The 16,927-nt window shown below is 43.7% G+C and overlaps 1 protein-coding gene across 2 annotated transcripts in view; it reads right to left on the bottom strand.

The window, feature by feature from the left end:
• The window catches only part of MTM1 (myotubularin 1), a 106,269-nt gene that overhangs the window by 66,224 nt on the left and 23,118 nt on the right, over window positions 1–16,927 (bottom strand). For both annotated transcript variants that reach the window (XM_004065006.3, XM_055376072.2), the window contains exons 2-4: window positions 16,485–16,557; window positions 12,578–12,650; window positions 10,462–10,556 (exon numbers count right to left, since the gene is read on the bottom strand). In XM_004065006.3, coding sequence (XP_004065054.1) covers window positions 10,462–10,556; window positions 12,578–12,650; window positions 16,485–16,547 — 231 coding nt within the window. In that variant the 5' untranslated portion in view covers window positions 16,548–16,557. The remainder of the gene's footprint in view (window positions 1–10,461; window positions 10,557–12,577; window positions 12,651–16,484; window positions 16,558–16,927) is intronic.

Raw genomic sequence — 16,927 nt, 5'->3', positions numbered from 1 at the left:
GGTTGCAGTGAGCCGAGATCACGCCACTGCACTCCAACCTAGGCAACAGAGCTGTCTCAAAATGGAAGGGAGGGGAGGGGGAGGGAAGGGAAGGGAGGGAACCGAGGGAAGGGAGGGAACCGAGGGAAGGGAGGGAACCGAGGGAAGGGAGGGAACCCAGGGAAGGGAGGGAAGGGAGGGAAGGAAGGGAAGAAAGGGAAGGGAGGGAAGGAAGGAAGGGAAGGAAGTTGAGCAGATTCACAGAGCGGGGGGAAGGAGAATCAAAAATGATGAAAACCAAAAATGTAAGACACAGAATAATCAATGGGGAACTAAGACTCCAGAGGAGAAAGGTGTAAAGAATGGGATTCACTTTGGAAAATAAGATGGCTGATTCCTTCCTCTCAGATGCGAGGGAAGGAGGAAAAAATGGGTGAAGGTAGACCTCCTTAGGTGGTGACAAGGGGACTTTTCAACAGAACAAGAGATGAGGTTAGCCAAAGAGCATGAAAGGTTTGTCACTGTAGTGGTGGAAGGTGTAGTGAGAAGTCAATCTGAGACCGAAGGAACTGCCAAAGCAGCGATGAGACCCTTTCTGAAAGCCTGAACTTGTAGTAGAACTAATTAATTAAACCTGTTATGTGACTTTCAACATCAGAGCTTAGTAGCCTACAGACCCTAAAGTTTGGGGATTAGCATGGGGACAAGGGACAAAGGAACCAAGGGTACTGGCAGGAATTAGGTTTTTGTTTTGCTTTGTTTTGTTTTTTAATGTGAAGAAGGCATTCATTTTGCAGCAGCAATGTAAGAAGATGATTTAAGACTGGAAGTTTAAAATAATACCTATAGCACGGATCCTATGCTCCCACTGATGTTCCGATTTATGGACAGACTAGGGTGTTTTATTATAGTCTATTTAGCATTATTTCACCTACTATAAAATGAAAAGAGGTGCCAAATCCACTAGAGAGAAGGACCTGAAAAGGACAGTCTTGAAAAGTTTCCCTCTCCTTCTCCCTCTCCCCACTGTCTCCCTCTCCCTCTCTTTCCACGGTCTCCCTCTGATGCCAAGCCGAAGCTAGACGGTACTGCTGCCATCTCAGCTCACTGCAACCTCCCTGCCTGATTCTCCTGCCTCAGCCTGCCGAGTGCCTGCGATTGCAGGCGCGCGCCGCCACGCCTGACTGGTTTTCGTATTTTTTTGGTGGAGACGGGGTTTCGCTGTGTCGGCCGGGCTGGTCTCCAGCTCCTAACGGCGAGTGATCTGCCAGCCTCAGCCTCCCCAGGTGCCGGGATTGCAGACGGAGTCTCGTTAACTCAGTGCTCAATGGCGCCCAGGCTGGAGTGCAGTGGCGTGATCTCGGCTCGCTACAACCACCTCCCAGCCGCCTGCCTTGGCCTCCCAAAGTGCCGAGATTGCAGCCTCTGCCCGGCCGCCACCCCGTCTGGGAAGTGAGGAGCGTCTCCGCCTGGCCGCCCAACGTCTGGGATGTGAGGAGCCCCTCTGCCTGGCTGCCCAGTCTGGAAGGTGAGGAGCGTCTCTGCCCGGCCGCCATTCCATCTAGGAAGTGAGGAGCGCCTCTTCCCGGCCGCCATCACATCTGGGAAGTGAGGAGCGTCTCTGCCCGGCCGCCCATCGTCTGAGATGTGGGGAGCACCTCTGCCCCGCCGCCCCGTCCGGGATGTGAGGAGCGTCTCTGCCCGGCCGCCCCGTCTGAGAAGTGAGGAGACCCTCTGCCTGTCAACCGCCCCGTCTGAGAAGTGAGGAGCCCCTCCGCCCAGCAGCCACCCGGTCTGGGAAGTGAGGAGCGTCTCCGCCCAGCAGCCACCTCGTCCAAGAGGGAGGTGGGGGGATCAGCCCCCCGCCCGGCCAGCCGCCCTGTCCGGGAGGTGAGGGGCGCCTCTGCCCGGTCGCCCCTACTGGGAAGTGAGGAGCCCCTCTGCCCGGCCAGCCGCCCCGTCCGGGAGGGAGGTGGGGGGGTCAGCCCCCCGCCCGGCCAGCCGCCCCGTCAGGGAGGGAGGTGGGGGGGTCAGCCCCCCGCCCGGCCAGCCCCCCAATCCGGGAGGGAGGTGGGGGGGTCAGCCCCCCGCCCGGCCAGCCGCCCCGTCCAGGAGGTGAGGGGCGCCTCTGCCCGGCCGCCCCTACTGGGAAGTGAGGAGCCCCTCTGCCCGGCCAGCCGCCCCGTCCAGGAGGGAGGTGGGGGGGGGTCAGCCCCCCGCCCGGCCAGCTGCCCCGTCCGGGAGGTGAGGGGCGCTTCTGCCCGGCCGCCCCTACTGGGAAGTGAGGAGCCCCTCTGCCCGGCCACCACCGCGTCTGGGAGGTGTACCCAACAGCTCACTGAGAACGGGCCATGATGACAATGGCGGTTTTGTGAAATAGAAAGGGGGGAAAGGTGGGGAAAAGATTGAGAAGTCGGATGGTTGCCGTGTCTGTGTAGAAAGAGGTAGACATGGGAGACTTTTCATTTTGTTCTGTACTAAGAAAAATTCTTCTGCCTTGGGATCCTGTTGATCTGTGACCTTACGCCCAACCCTGTGCTCTCTGAAACATGTGCTGTATCCACTCAGGGTTGAATGGATTAAGGGCGGTGCAAGATGTGCTTTGTTAAACAGATGCTTGAAGGCAGCATGCTCGTTAAGAGTCATCACCACTCCCTAATCTCAAGTACCCAGGGACACAAACACTGCGGAAGGCCGCAGGGTCCTCTGCCTAGGAAAACCAGAGAACTTTGTTCACTTGTTTATCTGCTGACCTTCCCTCCACTATTGTCCTGTGACCCTGCCAAATCCCCCTCTGCGAGAAACACCCAAGAATGATCAATAAAAAAAAAAAGAAAAAAGCTATTCACAAAAGACCACATGTTGTATGATTCCATTTATATAAAATATCCAAAATAGGCAAATCTATAGAGACAGAAAGTACATTAATGGTTCCCAGGAGTGGAGGGCTGGGGAGAGACTACAGTGGTTTTTGGGCGGTGATGAAAATGTTCTAAAATTGATTATGGTGATGGTAGTACAACTCTGATTATACTGAAAACCATTGACTTGTACACTTTAAATTGGTGAATTGTATCATATGTGAAATTTATCTCAATAAAGCTGCTATTCTTAAAAGAAAAAAAAAAAGAAAAAAGAAAAGTTTCCAATGCTTTTTTTTTTTTTTCTTCAAGGAAAAAATACTACAGGAGTCCTTTTTGGCTGTGCTTGTAATTAAGTGGACTGGCCTTCCCTCTGAAAAAGAATATAGGTCTGGCTTTGAAATGCTCACACTGAAAGGTAAACTCTGCCTCCCTTCCTGGTAGTATCCAAGGCTTAGAGATCCAATAACAGCCACCAATAGAGATGAGGAAACCCGAGTACTGCTGCACTTGTTCCATGCCCAGCTCTTAGATGGCACAACACCCAGCACCCATCTGAAAGCCATTTCATAACCAGGTATTTGAGACAGAGTTTGACAGACATGTAAACTGCCTACTCGTCTTGATTCTCCAAATATTACCTTTGCACTGGCAACTCATCAGAAAAACAAAGTAGGCCACATTATATAGTTCTTCACAGAAGCACTTTTACCAACTAAAAGTTAACACTATGCTCCATCTTTATAGAGAATCAACAAAAGAGCCATCAAATTGAAAAGGATTCAAGAATCTTTGGGTAATACACTGCCTGAAGAATTGAATCACTGTGTCACTATCTTTTAGAGAAAAGCCAAACAACAAATTTGTCCTTGAATTTAATCCAGGAAGAATGTGCTGTTTCTGACTTGCCTTCAGAAAATGAAAACTCTATATCCAACATGTTTCTCACCCTGCCAGCAGTCCTGAACCTAGAGCCAAATTATACTGACCAAGGGTTATGATCTGCTCAACTGGAAGCCTTAAAAGCCCCCATTCCTTTAGCTTCCTCCACATTTCCTATATTCCATTCTATTTTAAAAAGGGATGTGTGAAATGACCACGAGTGAGAAATACCAACTTTTGGATGGTGATTACCTCTGCTGTGAAGAGGGAGGAAAGGATGGAATTCCTTCAGCTGGGTGGTGGACCCACAGACATTTATGTTATTTTTCATAAGCTTTCTATAGCAAATACTTCGGAACGATTTTTAAGAGGAGTCGGGGGCAAATGGCAGACATGGGGTGGGGATGAATGTATGTTCTAGGGGGACAAAATGGCTGCACGAGAAGTCCACAGGTGAGGAGGCAGAGGGCTTGTTTAGGAAGACCAAGTTGCTTATGGGAGCCAAAGCACGGGGTGTATACACAAGGGAGGGGAGAAAGAGCAATGCTGGGAAGATAAGATGGCAGCAGAGTGGTGAGGACTGTGAACACCTGGCTAGGGAATGTGCGATAAGGTAGGAAAGGAGAGTTTCTGAGTAAGGGAATGTGAAGATTGCAGGTATGTCTTAGGGAGCAGATAGAATAGAAGGGAGAGATGCTGAAGTCAGGGAGGCCTAGCTGAAGGAGACTGCCAGGGCCTAGGAGACAAACACCGGGGATGAGGGTAGGGCAATGTGACTAGAAAGGATGAGGCAAATGTGATGAAGTCTACAGAGAAGTGGGGATGGGTAGACAGAGGAGACTCCAGGGTGATGAGAAGAAAATGGCACCATTAAGAGAAACAAGAACACCAAAAGAAGGAACTCGGGGGAGGGAGAAAATTGAGTTGAACAATTTCAGCTTGACCATGAGTCTGGGATGCCAGGTGAAAACTCAAGGGATCTCCAGCAGGCAGTAAGGAAAGAGAAACTGGGGCTCAAAAGAGAGGTAGCACTAGGGGAAAAAACATGGCTAGGGTAGCGTCTGCTTTGCCTATCTGTCAGCTGTTGTCATGCTCAGATGAAAGAGTCAATGGAAAAAGGCTGGGTAAACTCTAAGGAGCTTTGTTACTATACAATTTCATGTGCATGGAAGTGACTAAAGCCAAGGGGGTAGCTTAAAGCCACAGGGAGAAGAATAAATGCAGAGCAGCTTGCTGAGGCCTGGAAGCTGCAGAATCTTTACAGAAAGAGCAAGGTGGAAGAGGACTGCAAGAAAGACCCAAGGACTCACATCTCCATGGAATCTGTTCTCACTGGGGCTCCTGTGAGCCTCCTCCTGGCCACACACTCCATGGCCTCTTTTCATTCTTTATCTTACTGAAACTTGCAACATTTCACACCATGGTCCGCTCCCTTCCTTCTTGAGATTCTCTCTCCTACTGACTTCCATCACAGCCCTTTATCCAAAGATTTTCTACTGCTTTGGCTGCTGCCACTTGGTTGTCTCCACTGGCTCTTCTCACTCTCCGCACCATGAAAAGTGTCCGTGTCCCCTGGGGTCCTCTCCTTAGCCCATATCTTTTTATGTTACATACTCTTCCCAGCTCATGAATGTCTGTGGTCTTTAGTGCTACCAACATGCTAATGACTTCAGAAGCTTCAGAGTCAGGTTTCCAACTGCTTCTGAGCCATGTCCACGTGGTAGTTGTAGAGCTGTAAGTCCATGCCTTCGGACTAATTTCCCCATTGGGCTTATCTACAACATATTCCTTCTCCTGTAATATGTCTATTCAGATGAATGGGAGCAGCTCCTACCTTTCAAGTGGAAGTTTGTTCAACTCCATCTTCCAAATGGCCACTCAAGCCCTCTAAATCTCTCATGGCTGTCCCCTCTTTTCTATCTCCACTACGAGTGTATTAAGGCCCTTATCACTTACCTGGGAAACTAAAATAACTTCCTAGTTGGGCTTCCTGACTTCAGTCTCTCCCGCCCCTAACCCATCACACACACTGCAGCTGGAGTTCTCTTCCTGAAATCGCATTGGATATGTCATTGTCTGTGTAACTTGCGTACTGCTTAACTGTGACTTATGAGACTCTTAAGGCTGCTGGCTCTTCTTCCAGCCTCATCCTCTTCTGTTCCCCACTCCTCCATCAACCCCCAATGTTCCAGCTCCAACCGATCATTCAACCATCTTCATAACAAATGGTGCTCTTCCATATTGTTATACATGCGATACAGAAAAGTACCATATAGATACGGTAACTCTCTACCTGATATGCTCCTTTTTCCTTCCTGTCCAGAAAATTGTTACCATTCTTCAAGAATTGGTTCAAGTATCATCTCCTCTATAAAGCATTCTATGACTTGCTACACTGGCATAATCGTCTTTTCCCTTGTACGTCTTCTTCCTTCTCACAGCACTATGCATACCACTGTAGGCTTTGTCATATTATACCACAATTACTCAACTCTATATCCTATGAGGTTATGCAGGCCTCAAGGTATAGTATTATGCACCTTGCACAGTATTAAATTCACCATGGTGCTCAGTGAATGTTTCTGGAATGAAGACATGAATGCCTGAATGAACGAGGGTTAAGGTATCTTTCTCATGCACTAGAGCACCTAAACACAAAGTGCTCCTGGAAGGAATCCTGAAAGCAGTCTTAACTCATGGTAGTCTACCAGATTACAGGGTATCACCTACCTACAGTAGGCCCTACTATAGTCACAACATTAACCCAAAGCCAAATTCCTTAGTACCCTCAAGGCCAAAAGGTAGCTATGGGATTTCTCAAATCCAGAAGCAATGTTAGTATTCAAGATGCCACAATATAGCAGGAGCCATACTGTGGTCAAATCACAGTGACTAGGCCTTTGCCCTCTGAGCAGCACTAACAACTTAGGAGCCCATTTCCTCCCAAGTTCACTCAATACACTTTTACTGTGTATTACTGTCTACCAGGACACTGTACTAGCTAGGCATGAAGGACCAAACGGACTCAGCATTTGATAAGACCACAGACATAGCGGCAAACAAATATGACAGAATCCATTCATTCAACACACATTGACTGAGCATCTTCAATGTGCCAGACTCCTTCCCAAGAACTGAAAGAACATCAGTGAATAGACAGACAAGCATCCTTGTCCTTAGAGAGACAACAAACAAGATGAATCAGTGAAATATATAACATAGACAGTGACAAGCACTCAAGACAAAAATTAAACACAGAAAAGACATTAAAAGTTTAGCTAAAGGGCCAGGGAAGGTTTCATAGCAATGTGTTAATAACACAGAGGCATGAAGAAAAGGCTGCAGGGTCACAAAGAAGGAATGATTCCTTCAAGAGAAGCTGGGGAAGACTCCAGAGAGGGTGTGGCTCTTGAGGTAGGTTCTGAAGGACGAATAGCAGCTTCTGAAAGGGGTGGAGAAAGGGCATCCAGGTTCCGTGAGAATGGCACATGCATGATGGGAGAAGGAAAGGCTCTGCATAGTTTGAGAACAATGCACTTGGGAAGAAGTGATGTAAGTCAAGGTTGGAGGAGTCAGAAGGACTTTTAGGCCATACCAAGAGAATGGATTTCACTCTGTGGGCAACAGGGAACCGATGATAGTTTTGGAACTGAGAAACAAGCTGGTCGGCCTCACTCTAAGGACGAACACGCTGGAGACGGGGCGTGGGCCAGAATGCGGGGGCAGACCAGGCAAGGAGGGCTAGGTAGAAGCAGGCCACTGTGGCAATCTCAGGACATGGACACTGTTTCTCTACTTCTCTGGGCAACAGGAGGCAGGGAATCTGCCCTTGACTCCTTACAAAATAGCAGAGCTGACTCCAGAATCAGACCACACACATCTGGACTCATCACTCCTACTGCAGTGTTTACATACCTGAAACAAACAGGTGTCCACTTCAAAATGCCAGTGAGATGACAGCTTTTTGTCAAACATGCAACAAAATTTTTTTCAGTTTGCAGCAGAATCCACAGTTAATGTTCTTGTTTAGGACTTTAATTGAAGAAACACTATGATGACTATGTTTTTAGACTCCTGTATAACCATTTAAATGGCATTCTTTATATGATGTTTTCTGCTGTCAGCTGCTTGCTTTTATACTTGGACTAAATGTTGTGGCCAATTGCTCAAAATGTTTATGTAAAACTTAGTGGAAGAAGAAATAAGTTAGTAGTCAGTGTCAGACAGGCATTTTATTCACCCACTCAGCACTAACTCCATCCTCTAGGGCATCATATACAAACAAAAATAAAACTTGCTGAGAATTCTCCCAATTGTAAAAGTAATACATGTTCATTCTGGGTTTTTGAAAAACATTGACAAGTGAAAGGAAGAAGACAAGACATGCATAATCCCTTTCTTCAGATAGCCCAAATACTGAAACCTTTGGTGTACTTCTTTCCAGCCTCTTTTCTACAGATAATTTTTATTTCTCGTGGTTGAGGTCACACTACATACACAACCTTGTCATATCATCAGTTTGAATAACTTCCCCAGTTCATCATCAGTGACAGCATAAGGTGGAACTGGGTACACAGGGTGAGTCAAAAAGCCAAGAGTACAAGTAGCAAAAGGGACCATAATGTTTAATTGCAACTTTTGATAATTCTCACATATATTAGCATAAAATCTTTCAATCTATCCTAATTTGACCCTTGGGAGCTATACAGAATAAATCGAATCCCTGCTCCACAGAAAGGCACTTCAAATATTCAAAGATGGGTCCATCATGTCCCTTTTAGTCATCTTTTCTTCAGAGAAGATCAGCATTTATTTCGATCACTGCTCCAACTGCAGTCCCTTCACTAACCTGGTTATCTGTGTCTGAACTCTCTTCAGTTTGTTAATGTCCCTCTTAAAACTTGGCATCTGGCTTGGAATACAATACTTCAGATGGGGCTATTGTTACATTTTGTCTGGCAATTATGTTATACTTCTGTTAACTCAGCCTAGGGGAATATTAACTTTTTAATCAGTCATATCCAATTACTGGTTCAAATAAGCTTGGATCCGTTAAGACAGACCTCCTATCCTTTACTGATAACAACTGAGTAATTGTTATCTATATCAATTTTATATTATTAGTTTTGCTCCAATATCCTACCCAGTTAAGATCATTTCAAACCCTGATCCCATCACCTAGCACACATTGGCTAGTATGGGGTTTTTCATACATTGGAAATGCATGTCTTCTATGTGCTCCTCTGCATTGCATCAGAAATGCTGGAAAGGAAGGGCCCCACACAGCAAGATGTTAGCGACCACCCTTCCTAGCATTAAGCCTGAAATCCATAGGCTGTAACTCCACCTAAGTGTACTGCCACCATTTGGCCCAGGTGTCTTTACCGGGGTCTGTCATATGGCCTTGGTTCCATCAAGACAATGTGTCAATAACACTCCCAATGGTTGGTTTCTTTTCTAAGTACTTAAAAATCATGTTTAAAATGATTATTTGTAGAATTTTTGCCAATTGTTGCCAAGGGTGAACATGCAGCTCGCTGTTGTTAATTTTCAGAATCTTCTTTCCCATTCTGGAAATCTAGAACATTCACTCATCTCCACTCTTACTTAAAAGTTTGAACAGAGTCACATAAATAAAATGCCCTGTGGCCTGATCCATGTACATGTCCCTACAAGCACTGTGCTAGAGGAGATTCCAGAAGTTGGGGCAGCTATAAAAGTGGGCTCCCACAGCTAAGGCAATGGGGATAATAAACAGCATTTTTTCAGAATTCAGACATAATAATGAACACCATAAAAGAAAAAAAGATTAAAAGATACAAACTAATCTAGATTAGAGCTGTCCTAAAAAATGGTGGGGTAAAAGCAATAAAACAAAAGCTACATTTCCCCGACAGCCTCAAGGTCACCTGTGTAGAAGCTGCTGATGGGCTACTCTCTGTGAACCCTGGACCTCTTTCCCCATTCACATCCTATCAAAATATACCTCCCCTTCAGGCTGACCTGGGCAATGACAGCCCACCACATCCACTGGAAGTCCTTCGGTGACAGCCACAGCAGCTACTCACTCTCTCTTCCCTTTCTGGGGCATCTCTTTTCCATGTTATTGTCCTAGTGATGGAACATTCCTCAAAATGCTGTGACAAACCTTTCATGGTCAGGGATTGAAAAGGTAGAGTGGCAGTAAGCCATACCATAGTCATCCTAGTTCTACACTGCTACCTGGTGCTTTATCATTGAACACTTGGAAAAGTTCTAGAATGCTGGGCTTTACCCAGAAATTCACATCAGTATCTTCCTCTGTGATATTTTAGAAAATATAACTGTGCCGGGACCACAGGTCTGGATATTCTGATGCAGTCTATCGAGGACATCTGTATTTTTTTTATTTTTAACTTTTATGGATACTGTGTTGTTAAGCTCCACAAGTGGGTTTCATATGTGCTTCTGGCAAAGAACCACTGTTCTATACCTAACTTCTCCAAACTAGCAAATGGTTACAATTACTAACCCCTCCCCCACCATTATGAGGGATAAGACTTTTTTTAATTGACCCTGTTCCTTACATATACAAGTGTTAGTGTTAAATGAGTTTTGCATAAGCAAAAAATTAAGAGTTGAGAAGCAAATATACCCCATGTTAATTTGACCTATAGTCAATCTTGCAAAGTAGAAGAGAAACAATTTAGCATTATCTTTAACAGTTAGGGTCATCTTTATGGTCTTATATTCTACTTACCGTTTCCAAACTTCTTAAATAAAGACGATAATTTGTGATGTAAACTCTTCCCTTAATGGGGCCATTGAAAGGACATATGTAAATAACTTCTTTGTCTATTAAGATAAAAAAAGTACCCTAAAATAATGGAAATAGATACCAAGATACACAACAAATGGCACTAATTTAATATAAACTATTCAGCTAAGAATAACTACAATTTTAAAAATTACTGAAAAGGCTGAAAGCAAGCACTGGCAATGTATCTACATTACCGTGCTGGGTTGAGCTGGGGTAGTGGGAGAACTAGTGGGGCCACACCACCTCCAGGCACTAACAGTGCTTCCCTGAGCTTTCCCACAATGCTGTCACTACCTGGGGCAAGGTGACAATAGAAGTGAATGAGAATACTGCTGCTGCTACCCTAAGGTGGTTGTAAAGGTAACTATTTGAGCTACTTCAGCCAGAGGATGGCAACTCACCTGGGACAGTCTCACGGACTAACCACTAGACTGAGAGATGAGGCTACCAATCTCTAACCACAGAAACATAATCATGTTTTTAATAAATAAATGTCAGCAGTAGAAATCTTTCCAGTTTATTCTTTTTTTTTTTTTTTTTTTGAGATAGGGTCTTGCTCTATTGCCCAAGCTGGAGTTCAGTGGCACAATCATGGCTCACTGCAGCCTCAACCTCTCAGGCTCAAGCAATCCTCCCACCTCAGCCTCCTGAGTAGCTGGGACTATGGGTATGCGCCACTGCACCCAGCTCGTTTTTTAATTTTTAGTAAAGATGAGGTTTTGCTGTGTTGCCCAGGCTGGTCTCCAATTCCTGGCCTCAAGTGATCCTCCTACTTTGGCCTCTCAAAGTGCTAGGATTACAGGTGTGAGCCACCGCACCAAACCTTTTTCTTTTTAATAGTCTAGAATAGAGTTTGGCTAGGTTCATTTCAAACACTGAAGTGATATAAAACAGGTGGCCGAAAGAATGGTACATCTTTGGTAGAATAAACATAAGGAGAAGCTAAATCAGAATAATTAATTATAATAGAAATATGCCTCTCATCTTTCAGGGATGTCCCTGAATGTGTTAATGACTCGTAATGATTTTGAAATCCCTTTCTCCTCAAGTTCTAAATAAAAAATACTTAATAAAGCTACTTTATGCTAGTTCCATTAGTTACCACCTGGGTTAAGGTTCAGGCGCTGATACCTACCACCAAAACTTCATATATGAAGACGATCAAAAGTAAAATATCTTCTTTGCTCTTATCCAGAAATTGGGATGAACACATCCCACTGGTCTCCATTTCAAGACTAGAATGTGTGCAAGTTTGTGGACTCAGAAGAGAATTTCTCATGGTGTATGGCTAATTCCCAAAGGTACCTCGCTTAGGCCCGCCATCTAATTAATTAGCACCAGGTTTTAGCCATTTAAGCTAAACAACCCAGATCTGAATTAATCAAAAGGTTCCCTGGAACAATGGTCATCACATCTGCTTCAAATACATTGAAGTCTGAAAGAAGGGTGTTAATCCACATATAAAATTTGCCCAGAACATTAGCACTTGGCTTAGAAGCTGTCAGATGCTTCTATATTCTTAAGCCGTAGTGATCTAGCCCTTCCAAAGTTGATCCCTTCCTTTTAGTATATGTTTATCATGAAAAATAACATCAAAATATTACCTAAATACTAACTTCCATTTTCTGACAAATGAAAGATATTTTAAAGCAATATGTTCTCCTCTATTTCAAAGAGGAGAATGATTAAGCCTTCAAGCCTTTATCATTTTAAAGCATGCATCATTGACTGGAAATCATTTTGCTCTTAAAACCTTAAACCATGAGAGCTTATGGCTCCAATGAGAGACTTTCAAGAGATAATCCACATTTTTTTCCCCTAAATCATTCTCAGTCTTTGGTACAGACACAAGAATATCACTACCCTTGTGAGCATGAAGCTCTTGAAAGAACTCTTTAATCAAGAAAGGGATGCAGAGAGTTCTGTGTTAACGCTTCTAAACAAAGGTAGCCTATTTGTCTAAGCCTGACTGCTAAAGAGTAAGCGGGACTGAAGCCACCTGATCCTGCCAGACTTCTCCTCAAGTTATGCAAATCTTATGTCAGCAGGTCCTTACCAGTGATTAGTGTTTCTCCTGGAAGTAGAGGAACAGCCTCAGTGAGATCCCGATTGACTCCATCTCGAGACGTCTAGAAACAAAACAGATGCATCAGAAGTAATGACGTTACATTTACACACTGTTTTTAAGCAACTAGGAATACAAGCCACTAGAAATATGTTTTTTAAAGAAAAAGCATTAGAGATTTAGCATTTGGGAAAACTGGCACAAAAATTCAAACAAAAAAGTTACAATCTAGCACCAACATTAATTAGATGTGTCAACTTCTAGTATTAAATAATGCTAGCATGCTTTTCAATAATATTAATTTTTAAACTACATTTCCAAGCCCTTTAAAGTTAACAGCTTTCGAGAAAGTGATAAAAAGTAAACATTAAGTGTGTTCTATAGATACACATACACTGTAGCAGCTTTCTTTTTTTCATATTCAGCCATCTTTTGGGAAGAGTAGGAAGGAAAACTTCAATTCCATAGAGGCTTAGCTGAATAACAGCACAGCCATTAGCCAGAATCCTATTACGATGCCCGAAAATCATTGTGATTACCTATTGCGTTTCCTATTTCACTAAGACCCTTCCTCTCTTTTTACTTCCTCACATTTACTAAGATCCCTGTCCTAGATAAGAGGAAAGAGTGGTCTGTCAGAGAACTTTTGAGCTGGCAAAAGTCTTAGGAGCCATTTGTACAAATTCTTCACATCACTTTACTATTTCTCTAGGCTTCCTGGCTTTAGGGGTATTCCCAAGCATGTGCCTCATTCAATCACTTCCACAGCTCTGCTAGGTGGGCACAGTAATATTAACCACTACAACCTGCAGGCGAGTTCGCAGAGCCTAATTTGCCATAGCTACCCATTGTCTTTCAGGTTATACAGCTGCCCTAGTGGATTAATACGAAGATGTGTTGCAGGTGCTAGTCTGATGACATTTGAGGCACATCACTAACATCTGTTTGGGCAAAAAGTTTTTTTCAGCAATATTTCATTTTTTTCTATTTGTTGTCCAAAATCACACTGCAATCATTTCATAAGTGAAGTTACTCATGCTTCCGTTAGAGCAGTTTTGTGAGTATTAAGTGAAAAAATATATATACAAGCACACTTTTATTTTTTGAGACAGTCTTGCTCTGTTGCCAGGCAACAGTGGTGCAATCTTGGCTTACTGCAACGTCTGCCTCCCAGCTCCCAGGTTCAAGAGATTCTCATGCCTCGGTCTCCTGAGTAGCTGGGACTACAGGTGTGTGCCACCACGCCCAGCTAATTTTTGCATTTTGAGTAGAGACGGGGTTTCACCATGTTGGCCAGGCTGGTCTTGAACTCCTGGCCTCAAGTGATCTGCCTGCCTTGACCTTCCAAAGTGCTGGGATTACAGGTGTGAGCTACTGTGCACACTTCTGTAAATTATCAGAGGCTATGCAAATGGGGAGAATTATTATGAAACAAGAGAAATGTGAATTGTATATTTAGGTGAGATATAAGCTGTCAAAAAGGGGTGTTATGCTGAATCTTTAATGTTTTTTTTTTCATTCAGAGGCAGAATGAAAATTCCTAGCCAATTTAAAAAATTTTCTAGTACTTGCAAGCTAAACATTTTAACCAGCTGGGCAAGACAAACTGTTCTCAGCCAGGAATGCCTTCCTCAATGAGAAGCAAAACCACACACCTTATATAAATTGTAAGAGAGGAAAGAAATTATCACCCTTTAACACTCCCTCTCACTAACTAGAAACAGCCATAACGAGCAACTGCAATACTCAGTATACCTTTTAAATACCACAGTTCTAGGTCAACCACAAAATAAGGGAAGTGAATGTCTGATTAAAACAGGATAACGTGATTAACATAGGCTATACATTATACCAGAGCAGCATTACACAAAGGATTTATAGTTACATTCTTGAAATTACTCCTGTGTTTAGAACTGATTCTGGTACCATAAAAATACTTAAATACAATAAAAACATATAATCTTGGAGATAAGGATGGTCCTTGTAGGCACCCAAAACAGAAAATATAGATTGATATATGTGATCACATAAAAACTTTAAACTTCAGTATTTCAAAATCAAAATACCATAAATACAATTAAAAGGCCAACAATAAATCAGGAAGAAGACCTGTAACATATTATAGAGCTGATTATCAAAATACAAGGAACAAGCCAGGTGTGGTGGTCCATACCTGTAATCCCAGCACTTTGGGAGGCTAAGGCAGGTGGATAGCTTGAGGCCAGGAGTTCAAGACCAGCATGGCCAACATGGTGAAACCCCAACTCTACTAAAAATACAAAAATTAGCCAGGTGTGATGGTGCACACCTGTAATCCCAGCTACTCGGGAGGCTGAGGCACGAGAATCACTTGAACCCAGGAGGCAGAGGTTGCAGTGAGCCAGGATTGCGCCACTGCACTCCAGCCTGAGGGACAGAGTTAGACTCTGTCTCAAAAAAAAATTATACACACACATACACATATACACACACACACACGGAACACATAATCAATAAGAACTCCCCTCAAAACCCCCAAAAGCCAAATAAAGGACATGAACAATCACTTCACAAGAGAAATGCCAACTAATAACAAACACACTTTTATTTACTTATTTATTTTGAGACAGGATCTCACTCTGTCGCCCAGGCTGGAGTGCAGTGGTGAGATCTCGGCTCACTGCAACCTCTGCCTCCCAGGCTCAAACAATCTCCCACCTCAGCCTCCTGAGTAGTTGGAACTACGGGCGCACGCCATCACACTCCGCTAATTTTTTGTATCTTTGGTAGAGACAGGGTTTCACTATGTTGCCTAGGCCAGTCTCGAACTCTTGAGCTCAAGTGATCCTCCCACCTTGGCCTCCTAAAGTGCTAGGATTACAAGCATGAGCCACCTCACCTGACCATAAACACACTTTTTTAAAAAAAGGTTAACCTCATTAGTAATCAAGAAATACCAATGAAAAGATCACCTTTTGCTCCCTTCTGATTGCTTAGGCATCTCTATCCACCTGGTGGGAATATAAATTAGCCTTTCTGGTGGATAATCTTAGGGCCTTAAAGGGCCATGAATAAAGCTTATTTTAAATTAATCCCTTCCTTTGAATGCACATTCCAAAATCTCCCTCTAATTACACAATCTCCCCCTGGATACCTTGAACCATTTTCTGTTAAAGTTGTATTTGTTTTAGTTATGCAACAATTTTATCATAATTAGAAAATAATGCCAATATTTAGGAAGGTGTAGCAGCCTGCTCAGCAGGCCTTAGCCTTCCAGTATGTCCTTCAGCAACCTTTCCAGGTGGAGGATTGCCTAGTACCTTAAACATAAGGTCTAGCAGTAATTTCACGAGACAGAGGTTTTCAAAAATGAAGTTATGTGAAAGGATTTACAAATGTAAAACTCACTTAACACATATAAGGTATTCTATCTAAAAGCTTTTCTGGGCCGGGCGTGGTAGCTCACTCCTGTAAATCCCAGCACTTTGGGAGGCCGAGGCAAGTGGATCATCACCTGAGGTCAGGAGTTCAAGACAAGCCTGGCCAACATGGTGAAACCGCGTCTCTACTAAAAATACAAAAATTAGCCGGGTGTGGTAGCACACGCCTGTAATCCCAGCTACTAGGGAGGCTGAGGCAGGAGGATCACTTGAATCTGGGAGGCGGAGGTTGCAGTGAGCTGAGATCTCGCCACTGCACTCCAACCTGGGCTACGGAGCGAGACTCTGTCTCCCAAAAAAAAAAAAAAAAGCTTTTCTAGAACAAGGTGAGACAATAAAGAAACCACATGTATAAATGTATTTATATGTGAATGAATAATAAAATTCATAATTCACTAGGCCAGCCCAAAATGACCTAATATTCAAATATCAAAATAAATGCAAGGAAAGAGACAGATAAATCTGAAAATTCAACTTACCCTCTTAATAGACTCATTCTCCAAGGAGTGTGAATTATATTTAGAAGTTGATGCAGAAGCCATCCTGGAAACTCTACCAAGAAACACAACATTCAATATCAACTGAATTTGTATGCAATTTCAAACATATGTGACATCTGAGACTTAAATATGGCAACTGAGAGCAAACGGTACTACTTTACAGGTTCTATTTCCATACTAGGCCCCAGTGGTAATAAGACATACAAATGATGAACCAGAGCACAGGCAGTATGTGAGAGCACCAACAAAAGGTGCAGGGGACTAGGGGAGAACAGACAAGGGGAGCTAAATGCACAAGGGGGAGCTCAGCAGAAGACGCCATACACATTCCAGGAATTTTAATTCCTAGTGCTCTAATTGCCATCTAAAAAAACTTAATGTTTATTAATTGTGCAATAGGCCTCAAATTTCCATACTCCTTA

The sequence above is a fragment of the Gorilla gorilla genome, chromosome X (genome assembly GCF_029281585.2).
Source record: "Gorilla gorilla gorilla isolate KB3781 chromosome X, NHGRI_mGorGor1-v2.1_pri, whole genome shotgun sequence".
In the NCBI taxonomy this organism is placed as follows: domain Eukaryota; kingdom Metazoa; phylum Chordata; class Mammalia; order Primates; family Hominidae; genus Gorilla; species Gorilla gorilla.
Note: the sequence above shows the minus strand (reverse complement) of the source record. Positions and strands in the feature narration are given on the sequence as shown.